This window comes from Folsomia candida, unplaced genomic scaffold (assembly GCF_002217175.1).
Source record: "Folsomia candida strain VU population unplaced genomic scaffold, ASM221717v1 Fcan01_Sc005, whole genome shotgun sequence".
NCBI classification, from domain to species: domain Eukaryota; kingdom Metazoa; phylum Arthropoda; class Collembola; order Entomobryomorpha; family Isotomidae; genus Folsomia; species Folsomia candida.
Genome location: NW_019091197.1, coordinates 836,021 through 858,878, shown reverse-complemented (window position 1 = coordinate 858,878; position 22,858 = coordinate 836,021). Strand labels below are relative to the sequence as shown.

General features: G+C 38.0%; 2 protein-coding genes across 2 annotated transcripts; both read left to right on the top strand.

Annotated features, from left to right (window-relative positions):
• The first annotated feature begins 9,278 nt into the window (after positions 1-9,278).
• Positions 9,279-10,600, top strand: LOC118435814. Its single transcript, XM_035852251.1, has 2 exons — positions 9,279-9,454; positions 10,097-10,600. Exons 1-2 carry the CDS (start codon positions 9,413-9,415, stop codon positions 10,538-10,540), a joined length of 486 nt encoding a protein of 161 aa, XP_035708144.1. The 5' UTR covers positions 9,279-9,412; the 3' UTR covers positions 10,541-10,600.
• Positions 10,601-15,140: 4,540 nt separating this feature from the next.
• On the top strand, positions 15,141-21,392 carry LOC118435662. The gene is made up of 6 exons (XM_035852031.1): positions 15,141-15,180; positions 15,275-15,365; positions 17,184-17,672; positions 19,485-19,989; positions 20,202-20,296; positions 20,393-21,392. Exons 2-6 carry the CDS (start codon positions 15,291-15,293, stop codon positions 20,723-20,725), a joined length of 1,497 nt encoding a protein of 498 aa, XP_035707924.1. The 5' UTR covers positions 15,141-15,180; positions 15,275-15,290; the 3' UTR covers positions 20,726-21,392.
• Positions 21,393-22,858: the final 1,466 nt, after the last annotated feature.

Genomic DNA, 22,858 nt, shown 5'->3' with positions numbered 1-22,858 from the left:
AATAATTTGCTGATTTTTCTTCTCTACAGTATCCGCGTCTAGGGAAAGGTGATTAATTTTCCATGCTCGGTGCAACACGACGCGCAGAATTTTCGAAACTTCCCGGCCAATCGCTTCCTTGGAGGGAATTTTATTTTCCAATATCAGAATAAATTTGGCGTAACAATGGAGACAAGTTTCGCACATGAAATAAAATTTAAAATTCGCGGATGTCACCAAAATTCCGAACAAACTTGGTGCCACGTAGTAGACCCGTTTTCCTTTAATTAGCGGATTTGCCCATTTTCCCCAACGATTCGGATTTGTCACATTCGTCACAAGAATCCGAAAATAATGATGTTCCGAAATTTTGAACGGTCTCGACAATTCATCCAGTCTTCCGGCAAACGAGTTACCGACGCTAATCCGGTGCGTGCGGAGCCTTTTGGTAGAGGTGAGTCGGGTCAATCTGATTAAACCCGAAGACCCTTAACCCGATCGGGTTCAGAAATTAGCGGGCCCGAGTTTCAGAATGTTTCACCCGACTCGCCTATTGGAGGTGAGTCGGGTTTCAGGTCAACCCGGCTAAAATCCGATTCGCCCGTAACCCGATGGGGTTCAGAAATTTATCGATGGGTTTCAGTACATGGTGGTTTAAATGTCAGGTTACAATGAAAAATTTTTCAATGAGAAAAATTCGTAAATTTCCACTAGTTCCGGATTTGGGGTTGAGATTTTTATTAATTTTTGTCAAAACTTTTATCAAAACATGGAACACTGATGACAAAATTCTTAAAATATTGAATTTCAGAGGCAAAATTTCGGTAACTAATTGAGATTTGCGAATTTTTCCTATTGAAAAATTTTCCATTGTAACCTGACAATTAAACCACCCTGTACTTATTATACAGGATCGAGATCTGAAATTATTTTAGAGATTTATTAAACAGATTTATTAATTTCAGATTTTAAACATGTTCAGAAATTATTTTCGGATCGGTTTCAGAAATTAGTTGGGTCGGGCGGGTTTTCGATATGCTTGACCCGACTCATCTCTACCTGTCCGAACAAGATGACCGATTCGGAGTGGGAGATGTGAATCGGCGGGTATAAATGGAACTCGGCGGCGCATAAAGTTCGCGGTATGGGGAAATAAGTTGGCGCTGCTACCACCGTGGTCCAGATCCGGTCTATCCTGGCGTCATAATATCTTGCCTCTTCTACGGGCGAGTCGAGATTGAAGTGTTGCACCTTGAGCTTGACTCGGACCGTGGGAAATGAATCGATGAACCAATTCGTTTCAGAAAAGTCGAACAGTATGACGAGGCAGGAATTGAAGAGGTTGATAAAGTTTGCAATTTCGGGGGAAGGAGGAGTAGAAGTAAGGAGAAGAGGTTTACAGATTAAAATTATGATTCCAATTAAAAAGTTAATTAAGTTTTGAGACATTCTTAAATTATTTATGGGGCAAGATGATTCAGTCCTGATCAGCACTCGGTTGGAACATGAATGATAAAATGTGTTTAACAACGCCCAATAAGTCTGTTGTAAGTAATTGAAATTTAAATGTCACGTTCCCACAGAGTTTAACCGATTCCATTTGTGAACAAATCTTTAACCCAACAAGTCTGGGGTGGAGCTGTTTGCTCAGCACTTTAAAATATTGCCCGTGCTTCATAAACCTAAAGGAGTTTTGTTTTATTTTTATGCAAAAATTACATTGGTGCATGGACATAATATAAAATTTGTAATTCAATACGACTGTCTTTTTCAAAACAGAAACGTGACCAGATCGATTTGCTGCTTAAGTATAATCGTTAATGTGTAGATTTAGATAAGCATGAATAGTATTAAGTGTTTTGTATATACAAAGTTACATATGCACTCATATGATATATGTAGATACATGTAGTACACTCGTATTATGCATGTAGTTTATAGATACATTCCTGTACGGTACGTATCTACTCTTATTTGTAGCATTTTAAGGTTATTCGGTCGATTTATTTCTGTAGTTGTGTATTAATATTCCACCAAAATTATACACATATGTACATATGTATGTACATAAGCAGAAATTTATTGACCACCCCGACTTTTTTTTACCATACGGATACTCTCCAAGTTTCATATAGGAGTATTTAAGCATGAATATTATCTTTAGAAACTAAACAGTTCAGTGTATAGGTTCTTACACAATGTATTTCTGGAACTCTCTTCAAAGTCGGGTTAAAAGAGTTGACACCTTTTTTAAAAATATATTAGTACGGATTTTCCTACCTTTTAATAAAAACATTAGCTAAACCCTTCCTTTTGACGTCGTATCCCTGAATACTGTTCAGTCATGCATGTCCCCAAATAACTAAATACATATCTCTAAGCATGCATGTCGAATTTTTTTGACCCAACTAAAGCACTACAACATAGCCATCCCGGCACAATTCAACAAGTTCACTATTTTCGTCTTACCCCAATTTTGACCTCAGTTTGAAAATATTTCTTAAAATGAAGTCATCACGCGACATGCGTTTAATTTGTATTCTTCTTATCCTCTCGCTCTCCTGTTTTACCAGCGAAATTTTAGTCAAGCGACAAACCAGCACGCGTAAGCAAAACGCATATGAAATTATTACCTTCACCAAAAATGTCATCTATTTAAATATTGAATTTGTAGAAATATGTCGACCACGCCCCCTCCTTTCCATCCTGCTTAGTACGAATGTTAACGACGGGTTAAAGATTTGCCTTTTCAGCGACACCAACAACCCTGTTACGGACGCCGCCGGTATTTTTGGCAACACCATGTGGGGAATTCAGGCCAGTTTGTCGGAGCAGTTGGGGAATTGCTGGTGTCGACAAGTATGTAAAATCAGTTTTACGAATTTGTACATTGCTTAAAAATTTCTAAAATCTATGTACATAATCTAGGCAAAAATTAAATTGCAGTTTTTCTAGAAATTAGGCAATCTTTTTTACACTATTACATAGAAATCTGGTATCGTCAGGCAGGTATTGATTTCTCGGTAATAAGGTTGCTACCGCCTGGTATTAAAATTGCAATGGTGGGTACACTTAAACTTGGTACAGATATGGTAAAACTTTAATACCGAGTTGTTACTATATAAATACTAGCATATAAGCCCGTCTCCCGCCGGGCGAGAGCTTATTTGATTTTCATGAAAATTGAGTGGAATTTTGCAAAACACTAACCAATTAAATATTTTAATATATGTATATTATAAGCTGAAATTATCTGTCGCCCACGTAAGTCAAAGGAATTTGTGATGAACGTGAAAGTGATGATATTAGTTGATAGAGGTTAATGTTACAGTGCATCGAGGTCAACCGCACAGAATTTCTACGCGACAAAATCACGTGCCCACTTCATTAACATTGGAGGCAGGCTGAAATTCAAATCAAATCCATTCGGTTGACCTCGCTGAAACTCAATAGTAGGAAAACTAAAATATTTAAGAAATCTAAACAATTCTCACGCCATACTATGTGGTCGTAAATATAGGGTCACAGCGAATTGATCCTGTGAATTAAAGCAAAATGAGTATCATATTGTTATATCCGGTTCAAAATCTGACATAGATATGTTTGACGTGTGTTCACATGTGACCTTTGACTTGGTCCACACCGTCACTGGTGTGTGTCATGTGAAAATGCACATGATATCATACATATTCATGCTCAGCGTTCAAAATCTGTCAATAGGAGATTTGACTAATTCATCGGAGGTCTGCATCAAGGGAATCGATTCCATTTCTTTAATCTACGTTGTTTGCACATGAAGGGAATGGAATGTGTATAACATGGGCAGCCGATAGGAACATCGAATAACCATGAGGACATTGTCCCTCTGTCCCCACCCACCCTTTCGCGGTTACTGTATATTTTTTCTGGTGTTGGGAGCGGACATGCTCTTTATGTGAAACTGCGGTGAGGCCTGCAAAGGAGTCTTGAAAAAATATTAAATAGCTGAGGTCATTTATTGGTGAGTGACCCCACCAACAGATCACGCAACACTGGGGGTGTAACATCCTTCGATAGATAAACCCCAGCTAATATCGGGCACCCCTCTATTACTTCCAGCATAGCGCATAGCGGTAACTTTATTCCACACATGAAGGGAACGGAATCCACTCCCCTTCCCTTCCCTTGAAGTGAAGATTTCACTACTTCATCTGATGTATATCCAAAGGGAAGGGAAACCCATTCCTTTTCCCTTCCCTTGATGCGAAGATTCCGCTACTTCATCTGAAGTATATCCAGAGGGAAGGGAAATCCATTCCCTTCCCTTGTGAAGATTTCACTACTTCGCCTGAAGTATATCCATAGGGAATGGAAGAGGAAGGGAATCCCATTCCCTTGTGTGTAAGCTAAGTAAATGTATCTTGTAATTTAAACAATCCAATGTAAATATGGGGTACCCATGAAGGGAACGGAATCCGTTCTCCCTCCCATCATTCAGGCATAGTGAAATACTGAAGCTGGGCTCGGATCTGCTTCCTCTAAAAAGTCCTGTTTTGATGGGAATCGAGCGTGCACGCGCTCTTCCCTACTTTTGCAATGATTCATGTGAAATTTTAAACTTTGTCCTAGAGATGCGAAATTTGGCATGCACATGCACCAACATATGCTGCATCATAATATAACATCAATTCCCGTTCCGTTCGCTATAAATTTTTCAGGAAAAATCAAAAACCAAACGGAATAGGAGTGACATTTGGTTTTTGATTTTTCCTGAAAAATTTATAGCGAACGGAACGGGAATTGATGTTAGATTATGAAGCAGCATATCTTGGTGTATGTGCATGCCAAATTTCGCATCTCTACGACAAAGTTTAAAATTTCACATGAATCATTGCAAAAGTAGGGAAGAGCGTGTGCACGCTCGATTCCCATCAAAACAGGACTTTTTAGAGGAAGCAGATCCGAGCCCAGCTACAGTATATATCTCAGGTTTGGGAACGGGCATGAATGAATGGACCTGAACGGAACGTCGGTAACCAAATATAACGGGGGCACTCCATCCAACTCCCCCAGCAGAGCGGTAACCATATCCCAGGGGGCACACCCTCCCACTCCCCCCAGCAGAGCGGTAACCACATCCCAGGGGGCACACCCTCCACTTTCCCCCAGCAGAGGGATAACCACATCCCAGGGGGGCACACCCTCCCACTCCCCCAGGAGAACGGTAACCCTATCCCAGGGGACACACCGTCCTACTCCCCCAGCAGAACGGTAACCCTATCCCAAGGGGGCACACCCTCCACTTCCCCCCTCCAGAGCGATAACCATAGCCAAAATGGATACAACCAATTATTCCCCCCAGCAGAGCGACAACCGCACTTAATTATTTCCGTTAACTTCCCTTCCTGATAAGCTAGTCAGCAAATCCTGGATAACTGACTTATCAACTTTCCAAAACAGTTGATATGCAAATCACTTTCTCCACTTTCACTTCCGTCACGGAAAATTACTTTCACTTCCGTTGCAGACAAACATTTCCAGCTTATAATATAGATAGGTATATCATTTTGGAAGAGTGGTATATTCATAAAATAATACCAAGCGGTATTACTTATCAATCCCGCTTTGGGAGTCACATATATGAATACCGCTTGGTATTATTTTACCATTGGTTTCTAAGAGTGTAGAATTAGCAATTCAACCTTCCTGGGAATATTTAGTTTCGATACAAATTTAGTGTTAAATGCATCTTATTTATGAATTCTTTCAGGACTGTACCCCGTCGCAAATTGTGTGTCACGATTCTCAACTATTTATCGACACGATGAGCTTTTTGCTCCCTCCTGGAGTACAATTCAATTTCCAGAACGGTGTCGTGGTACTTGTCTACGCTGCTGAAAACTATTACGGTCACTGCTACTGTCCTAATCTTGTCCAGCCAGGTGTAAACCCATGCGTCCGACCGGAAAACCCAACAATTTGCGAGCCATAGTGATTTCATGGTTTCATTCTGTGTTCGTACATGTTTATCTTGCATGAAAATTGTGTCGAAATTTGTAATAAAATTTAAATTTCTCTGCACGCATTTTTTCAAAATTTAAGTTTAAATGAGATTTCATACATATTTAGCATGAAACTTAATACCTACATAAGTCTGAAACACATTTTACACACACTTTTCTTCGCGTACTAATTGTCCACCATACCTTGAGTTTGTAATTTGTATTGCTTATTGAAAAAAATATGTTTTTCCTAATTTTTGGTTTGACTTTTTGATATAAATATTTTCCAGACCATCGTGGTGTACTTGAAAAAAGGTTAAGTTTTTGGTTAGGTTAGGTTATGTTTTTGGTTAGGTCCAAAAATGTTAAGGTGTGGCTTTTTTAAATTTTGATTGAAAAAAATTATATACAAATAAAATTTTTGCTTTCAATCGGATTCAGGTTTTTCACCTTCAAAGCACAAATTAACATCTCGCGAGTCTTACATAAATACACACAAATACAAGTTAAAGTATTACTGATATTTGAGAATAGGAATATTATACAGTGGCAGCAAGATAACCTTACCCCGCCGAATCTCAAGGCCATGCGCGCACAACGACAGGCTCGATCCCGCACAAATCGCCTAAAAATGAGGGTCTAGTTTTTACACTCTGGTGACCGCAATATTTGACCGTTTGAGGTCATATTTGGCACACACATTGCCAATCACATTCCCCAGGGTGGTTTTCAAGGATTTTGACCTAGGTCACTTCAGTGACCTTCCAGAAATCACCAAACTTGTTGCATGATATTTGGTTTTTACACTCTAGTGACCGTAATAGTTGACCTTATGAGGTCAAACTTGGCACACACACTCACAACCATATTCCCCAGGGTGGTTCTCAAGGATTTTGACCTAGGTCCCGTGAATGACCTTCCAGAAATTACCAAACGTTTTGCATAATATTTTGTTTTTACACTCTAGTGACCGTAATGCTTGATCTTTGGAGGTCAAACTTGGCACACACACACTCACAACCATATTCCCCAGGGTGGTTTTCAAGGATATTGACCTAGGTCACCTGCGTGACCCTCCAGAAATCATCAAACTTTTAGCATAATATTTGGTTTTTACACTCTAGTAACCGTACTTTTTGACCTCTTGGGGTCTTATTTGGCACACGGACTCGCAACCATATTCCCTAGGGCTGTTTTCAAGAAGTTTGAGCTAGGTCACTTCACTGACCCCACACAGGTCATTCGAGTTTTATGACCTCTGTGGGGTCACTGAAGTGACCAAGCTTAAAATCCTTGAAAACCACCCTGGGGAATATGGTTGCGAGTCTGTGTGCCAAGTTTGAGCTCAAAAGGTCAAAAAGTACGGTCATTAGAGTGTAAAAACCAAATATTATGCAAAAAGTTTGGTGATTTCTGGAAGGTCACGTAGGTGACCTAGGTCAAAACCCTTGAAAACCTGGGGAATGTGATGGGCAATGAGTATGCCAAATATGACCTCAAACGGTCAAATATTACGGTCACTAGAGTGGTAAAAACGAGACCCTCATTTTTAGGCGATTTATGCGGGATCGAGCCTGTCGTTGTGCGCGCATGGCCTTGAGATTCGGCGGGGTAAGGTTATCTTGATGCCACTGTACTTGAGCTACGATAATTTCTCCGGATTTTCGGGACGAGAAAAGCATTTGAGGCTGCCGTAGGCTTCTGTGGCCTCCGGAAAGACACTCGGTGAAAACGCTAGTTGCTGGCCAATGGCAAATTTTGAAATGGATAAATAATAAATTGACGCTCTTGCTGGTAAATGGGCTAACTTGCTGCTAAGTTTCCTTGTGAATTGATTAACCACTTCAACCCTAGGAGACGAGTTTTTTCATACCTTTCACCCCTAGTAACCGCGAATTTTTACCTCCCTTGAGCCCGAAATTTTTATCTACTGCATGACGTTAATTCCTGGGCCATGAATGGTGTTCCCACCGGAATTATTCTGGACACTTTTTTATGAAAATTGATGTGAATAACCTTTCAAGAAGGGATTTAGAGTTATAATTTGCATTTTTGAGTTGTGGCGAACCACCAATGTTTATAGCCGAAAATAGCCAACACGCCGAATTTTAAAAATGATTGTAATTGCATGAAAAGTTAGACAAGCATGGAGTAATACTTGCATAATAGTACGTAAACTCGCAAATATTGATTATAGCGCCTTAGGAGCCGATTTTGGGCGGGAAAACCAAAAATCCTTACAATGACTTTAAATAGACAGCAATGGCAATGAATAATTATCCCGTGAGAGGAAATTGCTCGAAAATAGACTATGGCGCATCTGGTGAATAGAAATCAATTTAAAGCGGGAAAATTAAATTCTACTAATTCCTGCAATCTCTTAATTTTTAATTTTCCCGCCCAAAAGATATTTCAGCGGCACCCGATACGTAATCATTAATTTTGACGTAGTTTACCCTACTGGCAAGATTATTTGTGGCCTATAATTAAATCCATGCAATGATGGAATTCAACCAACTTTTAGTTTTCTCGCCCAAAACGCCCGTTTGTGCTAAATGCGAGCAAAACAATTTCTCTAATCTTATCGTAAAGCGTTGTTGAAATAAATCGGTGTCGAAATTTCCGTGCAAAAAACAGTTTTCACAACTCGGCGTGTTGGCTAGATATAGCCACTTGGCTATTAATTTATTTTCCCTTTCTAATGTTATTTCCTAACAGAAAATTTATCTTCCCGCCTAAAGGGCGGGTTGTTGACTCATAACGCTTGCTTTGCTTTGCTTGGAGAGGCAATGACCTAATTTTTTCCGGATACGACACATAGTCGTAGGCCGGTGTGAACGGAAAATACGCCACATAGTCGTATCCGTTGTCAAGGGTCAATACGACACATCGTCGTATTCCGGTGCCAAGGGAACTTACGCCACATGGTCGTACTCGGCGTAAAGGTCAAATACGCCACATAGTCATTATAGGGGCGAAGTGGTTAATGTCCAAAATTAAATAACAACTTAATTACCCGTTACCCGTGCGGGTAGTTCTCGCTACCCGCAGAAAACGGGTACCCGCAAGAATCGTGCGGGTATGCGGGTAACGGGTACCCGCGGCAACCCTAGTATTAGTTTAGATTTAAATGCTGGAATTGTCTTTCAACCCTGCCATAGCGATGACTAAATTTCAGGTGTATGTATGTATCTCAAGCTTTTGCATGTAAATGGGAATGTTCTGGTATCGAACAAAGGATTATATTTTATTATTAGAACGAAAGGGTTGAACATTTTCTACATGTTACAGCTTTAGCCTGAGGAAAGAGTTGATCTTTTTTCCTTAATTTTTCAGTCCAACTGAAAATACACTTCCTATAAGCTTCACAACATTAATTTTTAAACTTTACACAATTTCCCAAACTTTTGTATTGATTTAAAGCGAAAGGAAAAACAATACTTGCAGAAACAATGATCAACGAAATTGATCTCATCCCAAAGCTGGAACAAGAGGTATTTTTTTTATTTTACACAATTCAACCCAATTTAATTAATTAAATTCATACAATTTCGAAGTAATACATAAAACAGTAAAGTCCTATTTACATAATATGTAGTACTTATTGTACTAGTCCCAACTGTTTTTTAGTCCGAGTCACGACCTAATTAATCTACCCGTCGTGTCGATCCATCTGTATGGAAATGCCACCACACATTGTTCTGGTTCAGTACATTAGTCGCATAAGGTCGTCTTTAAAGAATATTCAAAATGGTTGTATGTAGGCTAATATTAGAAATAATAATCATCCGATGTTACCCTCTTAAAAACCCGGTAATAACGTTTATCGACTAATTGTGACAAGTTAGCACCAGCCAGTGACAATGTGTTATCATGCAGGCAAGATTTATCACCATGTGGTGAGAAACACTTGTCTTCAAGTCACATATGCACATAGAGCAGTTACGATTAACACAGGGCTTTTAAGAGTATATTTATGTACATTAATTATTTATTTTATGGAGAATAGTTTCACTAAATCAGTGACTCGGGCAAATTGAAGTTCGATTCCAGGAAAAGTTTATATTTCCATCAGCCAAACAAATCCTTTGGGACTGATATATATCTAATTTTTCTATTTCCGGGTTCATCCACAGGCTACTGGGGATGACAACAACTTGGACGAGGTCGTCCCCAAAAAGGGGGCAAGGGTACCCAGAAAACCCCTTCACAAACTTACAACGCAGCAGGCTGTCCTCAAAAATGAGAACGGAACGTATTGGTCATTCTACAAAGTCGAACTCGCGTACAAAACCACCACCGATAATCCGATCCCGATTCATTATTATAAAGGAAGCAATATGTTTTTGGAAATTGAGGCTGTCAAGAAAACAGCGCGTCTGGCGTCGTATAGCCCCCACGGAATTGTGCACTATCAGGACGTAATCGTGGACTGGGATGAGTCCAAAAGAGCAGAATATGAGTTTATTTGTACTGACAGGCCATCAATTATCCTTAAAGTTAAACAATTGTACTTCTTTTTCATGCTCAAAAGCTCAAAAGATTTTGACAGTGTGGCCAAAGTAAGCTTTTTCTTTTGAGAACATTTGAGTATCCAGCTTTTTGAAATTCCAATAGTAGGACTCATCACTAAATTCGTCAAAATGAGAACACTTTAAATTATTTCTCCTCTTTGGGAATTCATTTTAAAATTATGAACTACAGGTTTATAGAGTTTTTTGAAAAATTTTGATTAATAGAATTGCGGTGAGTTTTTAAAATTAAAATCAACAAGTTCCAATGAGTTTAAATTAATAATAATTAGTTCCAATTTTTTAAGGATTCTAAGACGTGAAATGGGCTCATTCAAAATGTTGTTAAATATTAAATATCGTATTTATGTACATATATATTTCAGGGATTTTTCATACATTAATACTCGTCCTCTGAATATTACATATACTGATACTGTATATATATATCTCTCTAATAGCATTGGCTGTAATATTAAAATCTTGATGAGTGTATCCAAAATTATGTGTGTATTTATACACACATATTGAAACAACGTGTATATGCATATGTATATGTATGTATTTTAGACACCTCAGGTCACTCTGAATAAAATAATGAAAGTATGTATTTTTCACTTCATATTTATTTACATACATATACAAAAAAAAAACATTAAATAATTAATTACAAGTAAGTAGCTCGTAGATTGAAGTAGTAACAAATAACCCCAGTAGTAAATTTGTTTATTAATGTAAATTACTTCTGTTAAATACACAGTAAAAAATTAATATAGTTTTGTATAATATAATTTTGTGCTTTCCATTATTGAAGGCATTACTTTATTCTCCCGAATTTAAACCATCTCACACCCCTTCTTCCCAATAATGTCTCATTATGTCGAACTGTTCCACATCGAATATTTTAAACTCTTCCTGCAAACGTATCACTTTTCCGCGCTCTTGTGGCGGCACACTTTCCGCAAAAATGACGACGGGTTCATCATAATCCCCGTATTGACACTCCCGTCGCATCTCGCATTCCGCACAATTACCGCAATTATGATCATAGTCGAAAATCACTTTAAAATTGACCATCTCCAACTTAAGCTCGCCCTCAATCACAAATTCTGGCCGGACTGGGTCACACTTGTCACACCCGCATTGGTCCAGTTCCCACTCGAATTCGCGAATATCTTGGATTGGCGGTACCCTTCGAATTCGCGGGGTTTCCATAGTTTTACTTCTTTTCGGGGGGGAGGGATCTCCCCCCGGGGAAGGATTTGTGGTGGTATTGCCCCCTTCCAAAAGCCACCACTCGTTCTCCACCCGATGCGAGATTAACACCATTTGTGAAAATTTGTCCCTTCCCGCCAGTTCGAAATAGTTCGTAATACCCTCAACTTTTTTGGTAATGTCGGGCAAATTGAATCGCACTAGGGTAGATCCTCCCCGTGAGGCTTGGTTTTCATCTAACTCCACCTCACAGTAGACTAAACCTTGCGCTGAGACTGCTTCAGTTCCCGCCTTTCCGCGAAGTATGATTCCCTCTGGGGTAGAGTTTACCAAGATTTCCGCCAGGTTTTGTGGAGTCGTTGAATATCTCAGTTTAGAAAAGGTTTCGTAACCCAGGGTTACCACGGAGGGGTCATCGTTGTCCCTTATGCACTCAGTTTTTTCTCGATCCCGCCAAAAAGTTAGGTTCAACCCGGGATCGAAATTTAGTCCCTCAGCGGTTTGGAGCACCCTGATAAAATCGTGGAAACGGTTTAATACTTCGGTAACATCAATGTTCCATCGTAGCACGAATTTTTGTATGAAGAGCAGAATTTGATGGACCGTTTGGCTGAGCAGGTTGTCCTCGTCGAGGGGCGTTTTCTACTGGGGGAGAGGAGGATTCCCATCCCCATGAATTGGAGGACTTGTCCCATCCCGTGATTTATGAAGGATTTGATCTCACTGGAATCTAGCCTGGTTAAGGGTTTTGACTCGTTGAGGGTGCCGATGGCGTCGTGGAGGTCGACGAGCTCGAGGTGAGCACCGCTCTGGCTGAATTCCTTGCCACGTGTGTGCAGCGTGGATAGGTGCTGGAGGAGGGTGTCGGATGGGTCGAATTCCTCGACCACTTTGACAATGGGGGTGGTTTTGACTGGGGCGGGGGCAACTTTGATCGGAGCAACTTTTACAGGGACGGGGTCAGGTCTTTTAGTTTTCTTCATTTGAACCCTGTGGAGAAGAAGGGAAAGTGATTAATGACGAAAATGTGGATAAATTATTATTTTGAAGCAATTCACGCAATCATTGGTAACTTCGTAAAATTTGTAAGTTTTGTTAAATAATTTTACAAACTTCTTCTAAATAAAAAGACGCCTTTGTGGTGAGTAAGTTTACCAACATTTGTAAGATAATTTTCCTTAGAAATATTTGTAAAATTTGGTAATAGTTTTTAAGTTCATATAATTTACCAATGTTATGTACAATGTTACCAAGGTCTGCATAAACAGCCTCAACATAGTTTTACTGACTGAGGAGCAAATTTGAAGTGAAATATGCTTATTCTGAGATAATCAAAAATCCGTATTTTTTCGTTTTCCTGAATAGGCATGTTTTCGTCCTTGGTGGAATTTTCAAAAAAAGTCAGCCAAAATCAGGATTTTTAAAAATTCTGTAACTTTTCGAATTTTAACCCAGTTTCAAAAATTACACCCAATTTGTGTTCAGAATTACATCCCTGAAAAAAAAATTTTACTAAATTGATCTCCTCCTGTATTCAGATATCTCGCCGTAATGCCATCAATACCTCGAAAAAAAATAAACTAGATATTCCAATTCCACAAAGAATTCCAAACACGGTAAAATATCCCACTTAAGTTATCCAGGATAACTTATCCTCCATCCCAAAACTTTTCCACGTCTGCTTCTCTATTTCCGTAATTTTGGTTCGACCCGCAATAATACTTTTGTCCAGGGCCAGATTATATTATGTCACCCCCAGTTGAAGATTGCCCACCCTTTCGCCAACCTGTTGCCCAGGGCGTGCCCACTCCAATTAACCCTCCGTCGATACTTCGCTTTCAAGTGGGCATGCACCCGCCCACGTGATCTGTCCATTGCAATAGGTTTGTCACAATCTGAAACCACCTCCGTAAAAGTTTAAAAGTATAAGTAAAAGTGACCCGGAAATATTTCTGTAATTTGGTGGAATCCGGGTAATCTTGCTAAACTCGATAACCAATTTGTATGCGGATGAGTTTTTCTTGATTTTTACTCCGTTGGCGTCCTTGTTCTGTAAAAATTCCTGAAATACTGCCAACACTAAGAAATACCGGAATTGGAGAGAAATTCTGATGGGCGCGTTAAAAACGGCAGAATTGATTGTTTACCAATTCCTTAAATTTAAAATATATTTACACAAGTAAATGCGGTCCTTCATCCTTCTATATACATATGTACTCATTCAACTATATATTTACAACCCAAGGCTGATCCAGTTTCATAGATTACTCGATGTGAACATACAAAAAGGTATACACACATATATTTTCTGATTTATATATATGTAAGGACAGTTTTGTCCGTTGAGTGATAAATTCCATTACTGACTGTATATCCCCTTCAGTTTCACCTTTTCACTAAGTTACAAGGGAACCACAACTACTGTCCCATCTCGATTTCCTTCGGAATAGCCTTAATCGACAGATAATTTAGTGAAACTAAAACTTTGTCATAGAACATGTGGTGCAAAATCACGTTTTCGCGAAATATTTGGCGAGAACTGCACCAAAACCTGCCATTTTCAGAATGCTTTTAACATAGACACCAGCCTTTCGAACGATGAAATGAACTTTATGGAATATTCAAAAATTATATAAGTACATGTCCGCGTAATTTCAGCCCGATCACGAATGTGCAAAAAAGTGATGCAAACATTTGCCATTTTTTGCAAATTGCAAAAATCGGAAAAATTTCGCCAATTTGAATTCTTCGTTCCTTTATATTCAACAAAATTTAGAAGTTTAACTAATGTAAAATACAATTTTCTTATTGCAAAAAATTTTCAAAAATTTGCAAAAATTGAAGTTCGCAATTTTTCAATTTTTCATTATCATTTTATAGAAACTAAAAAAGTATCATTTACATACATATCTACGAATTAAGGAAAATCTAACTTGTAGAATAACTAACAAATCCCGACATACATTGCAATTTTTTTGCAACTTGCAAAAATAAATATCGCAAATAATTTCTAAAAATGCGTAATTTTGTTGAATTTAAAGGAGCGAAGAATTCAAATTTGCGAAATTTTTCCCATTTTCACAATGTGCAAAAAATTGGCAAAAGCTTGCATCACTTTTTGCATATTCGTAATCGGGATGAAATTACGCAGAAATCTACATATATAATTTATCAATATTCTATAATGTTCATTTCATCGTTCGAAAGACTGGTGGCTATGTTAAAAGCATTGGGAAAATTGCAGGTTTTGTTGCAGCTCTCGCCAAATATTTCGCGAAAACGTGATTTTGCACCGCATGTTCTATGACAAAGTTTTAGTTTCATTAAATTATCTGTCGATTAAGGCTATTCAGAAGGAAATCGTGATGGGACAGTAGTTGTGGTTCCCTTGTTAGTCCTCCTTAGTCCTACAACTTTCTCTCAGTGAGGAGAATATTTGTCAGTGTGAGTAAAAATGTGTTGGTAAATTCTTGCAGTAACATTCCATTTTACAGGTTAGAAAATTAACCCGTTGTATGTATATCCTTTAGTTTAATCATCCTGTGAATGCGTATTACTTACACGAGATACGAAATATTTTAACTTTAGTTAAGCAGAAGTAAAAATGGAAAATATTCCACTTAGAAATGAAATTGAACCAATTGAGCAAGAAAACCCATTCAGCCTTCTTCCTATTGAGGTGAGAAATTAAACCTTCAAACCTTACTTTAAGCGGACAATTTATCATCAACTATTTATTCATTCGCCATAATTCAATAATAATATCTTTTATTTCCGATGTATCCATAAGGACTTCATCCTTAATTCTGCCATTAACAATGGGGAAGCAAAACATGTTCTTTGAAGATTATTTTCCGACCATGTTAATTTGAAAAAGAAGCCCCATATTTAGTGCGACACTTGCGCAAAATTCAGCAAACCTTTGGCGCCGCAAGTTCGCTCGATTTTTTAGCGGAATCTGTACTTTTGGCAGCAATTACGCCTAGCAGCGCTCAAAACTTGCTGAATTTTTTGCGTCTGTTCAAGTACCGCAGTTAATGATGCTCTCAACGAGTTGCTCTTTCGAACCAACCAATATGGTCGAAAAATTGTCTTGGTTGAACATGGTTTGCGTCCCCATTGTAAGTACAGGGTGGTCCAAGAAGCTGTATAAAAGTTTAAGCCACCCCAATTCAAAGCCCAGATAATAAAATTCCAATTTGAAGCCAAAATCGTGTAGACCAACTCAGAAAATAGTTTTGTGAATTTTTTTGTAAACCTAATTTCAAAAGTGCTCCCACGGTGATCAGGTGAAGGACAGGTACCAGTGACGGGCTGTTCCAATCGATTTTTCACGGGAAACGTTATAAAAAGAGCTTAAAGTATGTTCCCATGGAATGAATTTGCAATTAATTTATAGAGTGGTACCTAGTGGAGATATGCAACGTAAATCCAAGGGTCTAATATCATTGTCACCACTGAGAAACTACACAATGCTAAATGCCCGAAATAGCTGAAAATTTGGTTTACCTGATTTAACCAACCACCAAGATCCCTTGTCCCAATGCAGCACGGTCCAACGGTTAGATTACAATAAATCAACTTTCCAGAGAACCATTAAAACTGATTTAGAAAATATCATAACAAAAATGACCTAAAGTAGGTCGACGCTTTGAGAGAAATCAAACTTTTTTCCGCTTACTGCGGAGAAATCTCACCAGTGCGCAAAAACGGACTACGATAATTTTGGTTCTGCAGTCATAAAAAATCAAGACATCCCTGGGTGGTCATCAGACATTGATAGATTGGATTAATTCTGATGTTTCGTCGTGGAATGACAATTATCACATTTGACAATTTATGAATTTTCACGCACTTTGGAACGCTTAAAATAATTAGTGGAAGAAAGACACCTTAGAAAAGTCCCTGGATGTTTTTTGATCGGGTAAAAAGCGATATATTCTTAAAGATAAGAACAAGGACAATCACATCCAGCAAGTTTGAAACCCATAAAGTTCCGCCAGCGGGCTAGAAAAATTATGGAATATTTATACAGCTTCTTGGACCACCCTCTGTAATAATTGAGTATGATTTTGTATAAAGAATTATGTATTTTTTCATAAGATAAAAATTACCCGTGCCAGCGTACAGATTGTATAATGAAAGTTATATGTAATTCAGACCCAATATGATAGATACAGTATGATCTGTGTCTTTTTGTAGTATTCATATAATACATGTGCAAATGATTAACTTTTTATTATTTTAAAATTGCAGTAAGCTCTTTTTACTGGTTTTTATTGTGCACTTACATAGATCTTTATAAAATTAAGAACTGACTGGACTTATTTCATTTTAGGATTAGTACATAGAAAAGAAGCATAGAATACATAGATATTTATACATATTTCGCACCAAATGACAAATTGCCAGTGGAATAGTGGAATTGAAGACTAGTTAGAATATGTAGTATGCATATTTTTTCGTGTTTTAATACTTACTTCTACCTTAATTCCAGATCATCGACAAAATATGGGCCTATCTAAATCTGTCGTTCCTAAAAATTACTCGTCAAGTTAATTCTGACTGGCTGATGTGGTCCTCTCGCCGTTTTAGAAGTTTGTCTGTTATCACATTCTATTCATCAGTTCTTGCTGATCCATCATCTAGTCGATATCAGAAATGTTTGGGCTCCGAACTATCCAAATATGTTGAACTGTATCCTCAATACCTCCACCAAAACTTTAAGATTTCCACAACCACGCTAGATCTTTTGCTTAGTAAGGAGAAATCACCACGCGACTCCGTTCACACTTTTATGAACCATATTGTCAATTTCTTTCTTAATTATGGATCCCACGTTAACAAACTGACTCTGCAGCAAGCATATATGTGGAATGGCCAAACGGAAACTCCTCAAACCCAAATATTTTCATTTTTTCGCACGCTGTTACGTACAACAAATAATTTGACATCGCTCACCATATCCTTCGATATGTTTATGCAGGTATCAGAATACTAGAGTCGGTATATACATAGAAGACGTAGGACAGCCACTATCGTGGCCAAACACGCAGGATTTAGCCTCCTTCTTTTGCATCACTATTTTTGGGCTGTCTGCAACCGGATTTGGTGCTCCATGCTTCTAAATAGTTAAGTCAAACACTGTAAAAACTTGTTTGGATCATAAACCCTTATTCCTCTATTCAGCATTATTGTCAATACTTTATGGAGTTTTAACTGCTTGAAAATGTCGAATTTTCCGATAAAACCTAGTTTCAAGTATGGGGCAACAAATCCAAGTGCAGACAGCAGAAAGTATGTATGTAAGAAGACCAATGGTACCTTGTTTCAAGCTACACCGGGACTTTCTTGCAAATTATGTCACAAAATGAAGCCGAAAATTAGGAATCACGTGTAACTTATCTTTCCGTTGAATGACCTATTTAAAGAAACAATATTGTGGGCCAAGTTCAAACGCGCCTCAGGTTTTTGCCCAGTAAAATAACCCGAAAATTGAACTTTACCGTCAATATTTTCCTTCAAACGCCTTCAACGCAAAGATAAAGATAAATGTCATGTGTTTCATAATTTTTTTTGGTGACGCGTCAAATTGACCCACGACAAATTGACCCGCACATATTGACCCAGCGACAGATTGACCCGGCACCATATTGACCCAGCGACAGATTGACCCAGCACCATATTGACCCAACGACAAATTGACCCAATACCATATTGACCCAAGTCATATTGAACCACGTCATATTGACACATGACCTAGACATACTGCATTTTTTATACAAAAAAACTTAATTTTATTTCATATTTCTGGTCACATATCCAATCAAAAATTGAATTGTTCTAATAATTATTGGTCCTCCTTCTGTAAAATTCCTTAATTTATTAGTAATGAAGTCATTTAACCAACCGTACTAGTATACTAGTACGGTAGTAGTCTGTAATACCTATTATAATAGGTATTTCTATTACGATTCTTAATTTAAGAAGAGTGAGTGCACATGGAATGAACATAAGCCATAAGTGTTTTGATGGTATGACCACATTTGCGCCCGCCACACCCACTCAAGGTGGGCAAATATAAAGAAAATATCATCAAACGGTTTACAAAAATTTTATTTTGTTCAGATTTTGAAGATGCACTGTGTAGCACAGTGTAGTCGTCCAAGCATGTGTGCAAAGAAGGCAGCCTTTTTGCTTTCATGCCTTTTTCAATGCCCTTTTATCTTTATGTGGGCCGTTTTGGCTTTTTGATGCCGTTTTGTCTCTTTTATGCCTCTTTGCTCGATTTTTGACGATGGCACCCGGTTTCTTGTCGTTTATAACGTATTAAAGAAATTACAGAATATATTTTATGTTTTTGAAATTGTATCGGAGGGTTCTGGCTTTCATCAATACTTCAAATTAGTCTCATAAGAAAAATACGACCAATAATTATTAGAACAATTCAATTTTTGATTGGAATATGTGACCAGAAATATGAAATAAAATTAAGTTTTTTTGTATAAAAAATGCAGTATGTCGAGGTCATGGGTCAATATGACTTGGGTCAATATGGTATTGGGTCAATTTGTCGTTGGGTCAATATGGTATTGGGTCAATCTGTCGTTGGGTCAATATGAGCGGGTCAATTTGTCGTGGGTCAATGTGACTGGGTCAATTTGACATGCAATCATTTTTTTATATATAACTCGCGAGAAAATCTTCGTATAGCTTGATAAAAGGTTCCATTGTTTGTAAGTCCTGCATGTTTGGTCAGATTTTACGTTATATACATTATCCCCTTGACAATTTGCAGGATGACATTATTGACATAAACTCGTTCCCAACGGAGGGTCTAGCAAATTGGTCGTGCCTCAAGGAACTCCACGTCCACCTCGCTGGGTTGGACTATGATAAAAACGCAAGATCCAAGTTCCTCATCGTGCTTCCGACCATTTTTAGAAAAGCGACGAATCTAAAAACCTTTACGTACTTTGGTAAACCTAATTATCTTACGAAGGGTATCCAACTGGTAACGAGTGATTCTGCAGAAAAAACTTTATGCAAATTGGAAACACTAGGAAGTCCAGAGATTGCTTTGGATTTCTCTAAAACTACGAAGGAGCACCACTGGGCTATCCTGAAATTAAATATGAGACTGAAAAAAGTCTATCTTCGTCTCGCTGGTGATATTGAGCTACACATTTTGGAGAAATTCAAGGAAACATTGGAATTCGTTTGGATAGGCGCTTACGGTCCAGATTTTAGCCTTCCTCCACTATCTCGAGTTATAGAACTTGTTGTCCGAGATGAAGTCACAAGTAAGTTCAACTTCGAATATTCGATGCAACCATTATATGCTACCCCGGGGTGTTGGTTTTATGCGGGTTTTGACGAGTTTTTTTGGGTAGCAAATAAATATGAGCAATATCCACGGGTAGTATTTAGTGGTTTTCAAATTTTATAAAGTGGATGCTATAAATAGGTATTATACATAGTTTTGAATTATTTATATGTATTCATATAAACATAGACTTCGGAGAGGAACATCGCCATGAAATACAAAGGATTAAACAGGAAAAATCAAAGAAAAGTATGAACCTATTTAACATTGACGAAATGTTTAAGGTAAATTTACCCGTATTTATTTATGCAGTTCCGATTATATCAGTTGAAAGTATTTTTTATTTTAAAATATTCACATCACTTACCGGTTCTTCTTAGAAACACCAGGAATCAAATTTTTGTCTTCCTCAGCTTCGTCACTTTGAATATACCATGAAGTCGAGATTATGCTCCCAGCCATATGAGGACGCCTACTGCGTGGAATTGTTTAATTGCATATTTCCGAATTGTGACACACCACTTCCCCAAATTGTAAGATTGGATATTACCTATCCATCGAATGAAGTTGATTATAGCTTGATTACTTCAAAGTTAGCTAAACTTTTTCCAAATGTTCATAATATTCACTTCAATTCTGCTAGACATTTATATAAGCAAAAAATATCAGAGCACATCGACATAGGCCTACATACTGCGACTACACATACATAGATTAATGGGCTGCAATCATACTTACAAGCTACAAGTATATAATTTTTTTACTGGACTGCGTTGTTTTTTTGAGCGAAAAAGTAGAAAATTTAAGAGGTATAAGTTTTTAAAAAACTATCTAAAATTTGGAGCCCCTGCTGGAGAAAATTCGCGCGGCGACGCACGCCGCCAACCCTGACTAAGGAGGAGAGACCCTCTGCATGCCCCTCTCAGATCTCGATGCGCTTTGGATATTTGAGAGTCACTCCAAGTCAAAACCTTCGATCGGAGGAGAGTCATGAGAGCGGAGATGTGGTCTATCCACTCCGAGCGACACAACTGACGGTGGGGCTCGCAAGCAGTGGGCGTAGCAAGGGCTGTCATTTTGTATGTCGACACGGTCTGGGCTAGTTTTTTTAACTTATATGTTTTGAAATCAGTGTTGCAAATAAGTCTTGATTCATGTGACACTTGAAATCGCCACTCAAAGTTTTGATTACGCCCCTTGTTTTTCCATCATTTTGGGAATATTCCCACCCATAAGATAACATGTGCCACTAAAATCACAATAACTTCCTGCCCCCACTTATGTTTGGCGTAAAAATTTTTTGCTGTAAACTATTTCGATATTAGATCATAATTTCAAAAATTTGAGAAAAACATGAGTGGGGGCAAGAAGTTACAGCGCTTCAAAATTGTCATTCAAAATTTTGAAAAGTGAAAATTTTGAAAAGTTGAAAATTTTACCAAGTAGATTACGGCAAATAGAATAAAGTGCAATTAGGAGTAAACTGTGTCAAAAATCTGTTGCACTTTATATTTCAATTGCAACGCATTTTTAAAATTTCGAAAAATAATAATAACTTGGCTAATATTTGAAATTAAATTATAATTTTTTTGACGTTAAGTTCTTTTACATACAGACTACTGGCTATTATTTATAAAATCGGGGACAAAATCTGAGACCTATGCCGCAATTGGAAATAGGCCTTCAAAAAAACTGAGTCTTGATGCAATTGCCACATTTGCGCCCGCCACATCTCCTCAAAGGTGTGAAAGCCACAGAAAATGCCCTGTTTTCGTGTGCTTCAACTGTTAGCAAAATTCCAATTTTGCTCGGATTTTAACTCCGCACGGCGCCCAAATTCCAATGTTAAAAAAATAGGAGATCAAATTTTTTGGCAGGGGCGCGCATTAAATGGTACGATAGGCGGCGTCTAATTCTGATGCGATAATAACAAGGAGTGCGCTTAACCATTTGACGTGAAGCGTATTGTTAAGAAACATCATATCATGGTACTTAATGTTATGTATATATGATTATACATAAATAAGTGGTACACAGTGAGAAGAGACAGAGGAGAGTATTTATTAGTAGAGAGTTAAAGCTGGAGTGATGTACAGATTCATAACTAATTACATATACATATCTACGTAGGCATACATATACCTAACACTACCCTCTCACGAAAAAATTTTTCTCCTGAAAAATAGTCTGAAAGAGTGTGTAGGTTTGCAAACTAAAAATTTAAAGAGCAACAATTTTAGTGAGAAATTCGAATTTTTGTTGGACTTACATACATACATATTTAGGATTCATGGAAAAATGGAAAATGAAATACGAAATGACTCCGAAAAATAAACATTAACAAAGATTTTACATGAATAACACTGAACAATTTAATACACATATCGAATGACGCAGTAATTTTGCAGGGCTGGAACTTGAGAAGATGGTATGGCTCGCAATCGGTGGTGGAATTGTGTCATCTCAGGCGTGGTGGTGGTTGACTCAAATAAAACTTGCAGATTAGGACAAAACGATGAACAAAGAGAAATAAATTGTTGTGGTCTTGGTATGTGGTCCATCGGGACATCGGAGGAATACGCAGACTTGTGAGGGTTTTGTGGGGGTGACCCATAACCGGACAACTCGAAGACGCAGGGTTTTGTGTGGGTGACCCATAACCGTGACTCGTTAAAAAAGAGGAACTATGTACAATGTGGATTTCCATACTTGAACACGCAAATAATATGTAGACGTTGCTCATTACAAATATTAATCTCAAGGCGTTATATTTCATTCTCAGCCTGGGAAAGTGGTGACAACGCAGATCGAGCATAAAAGTTCAGCAGAATTTTGAGACAAGGTGA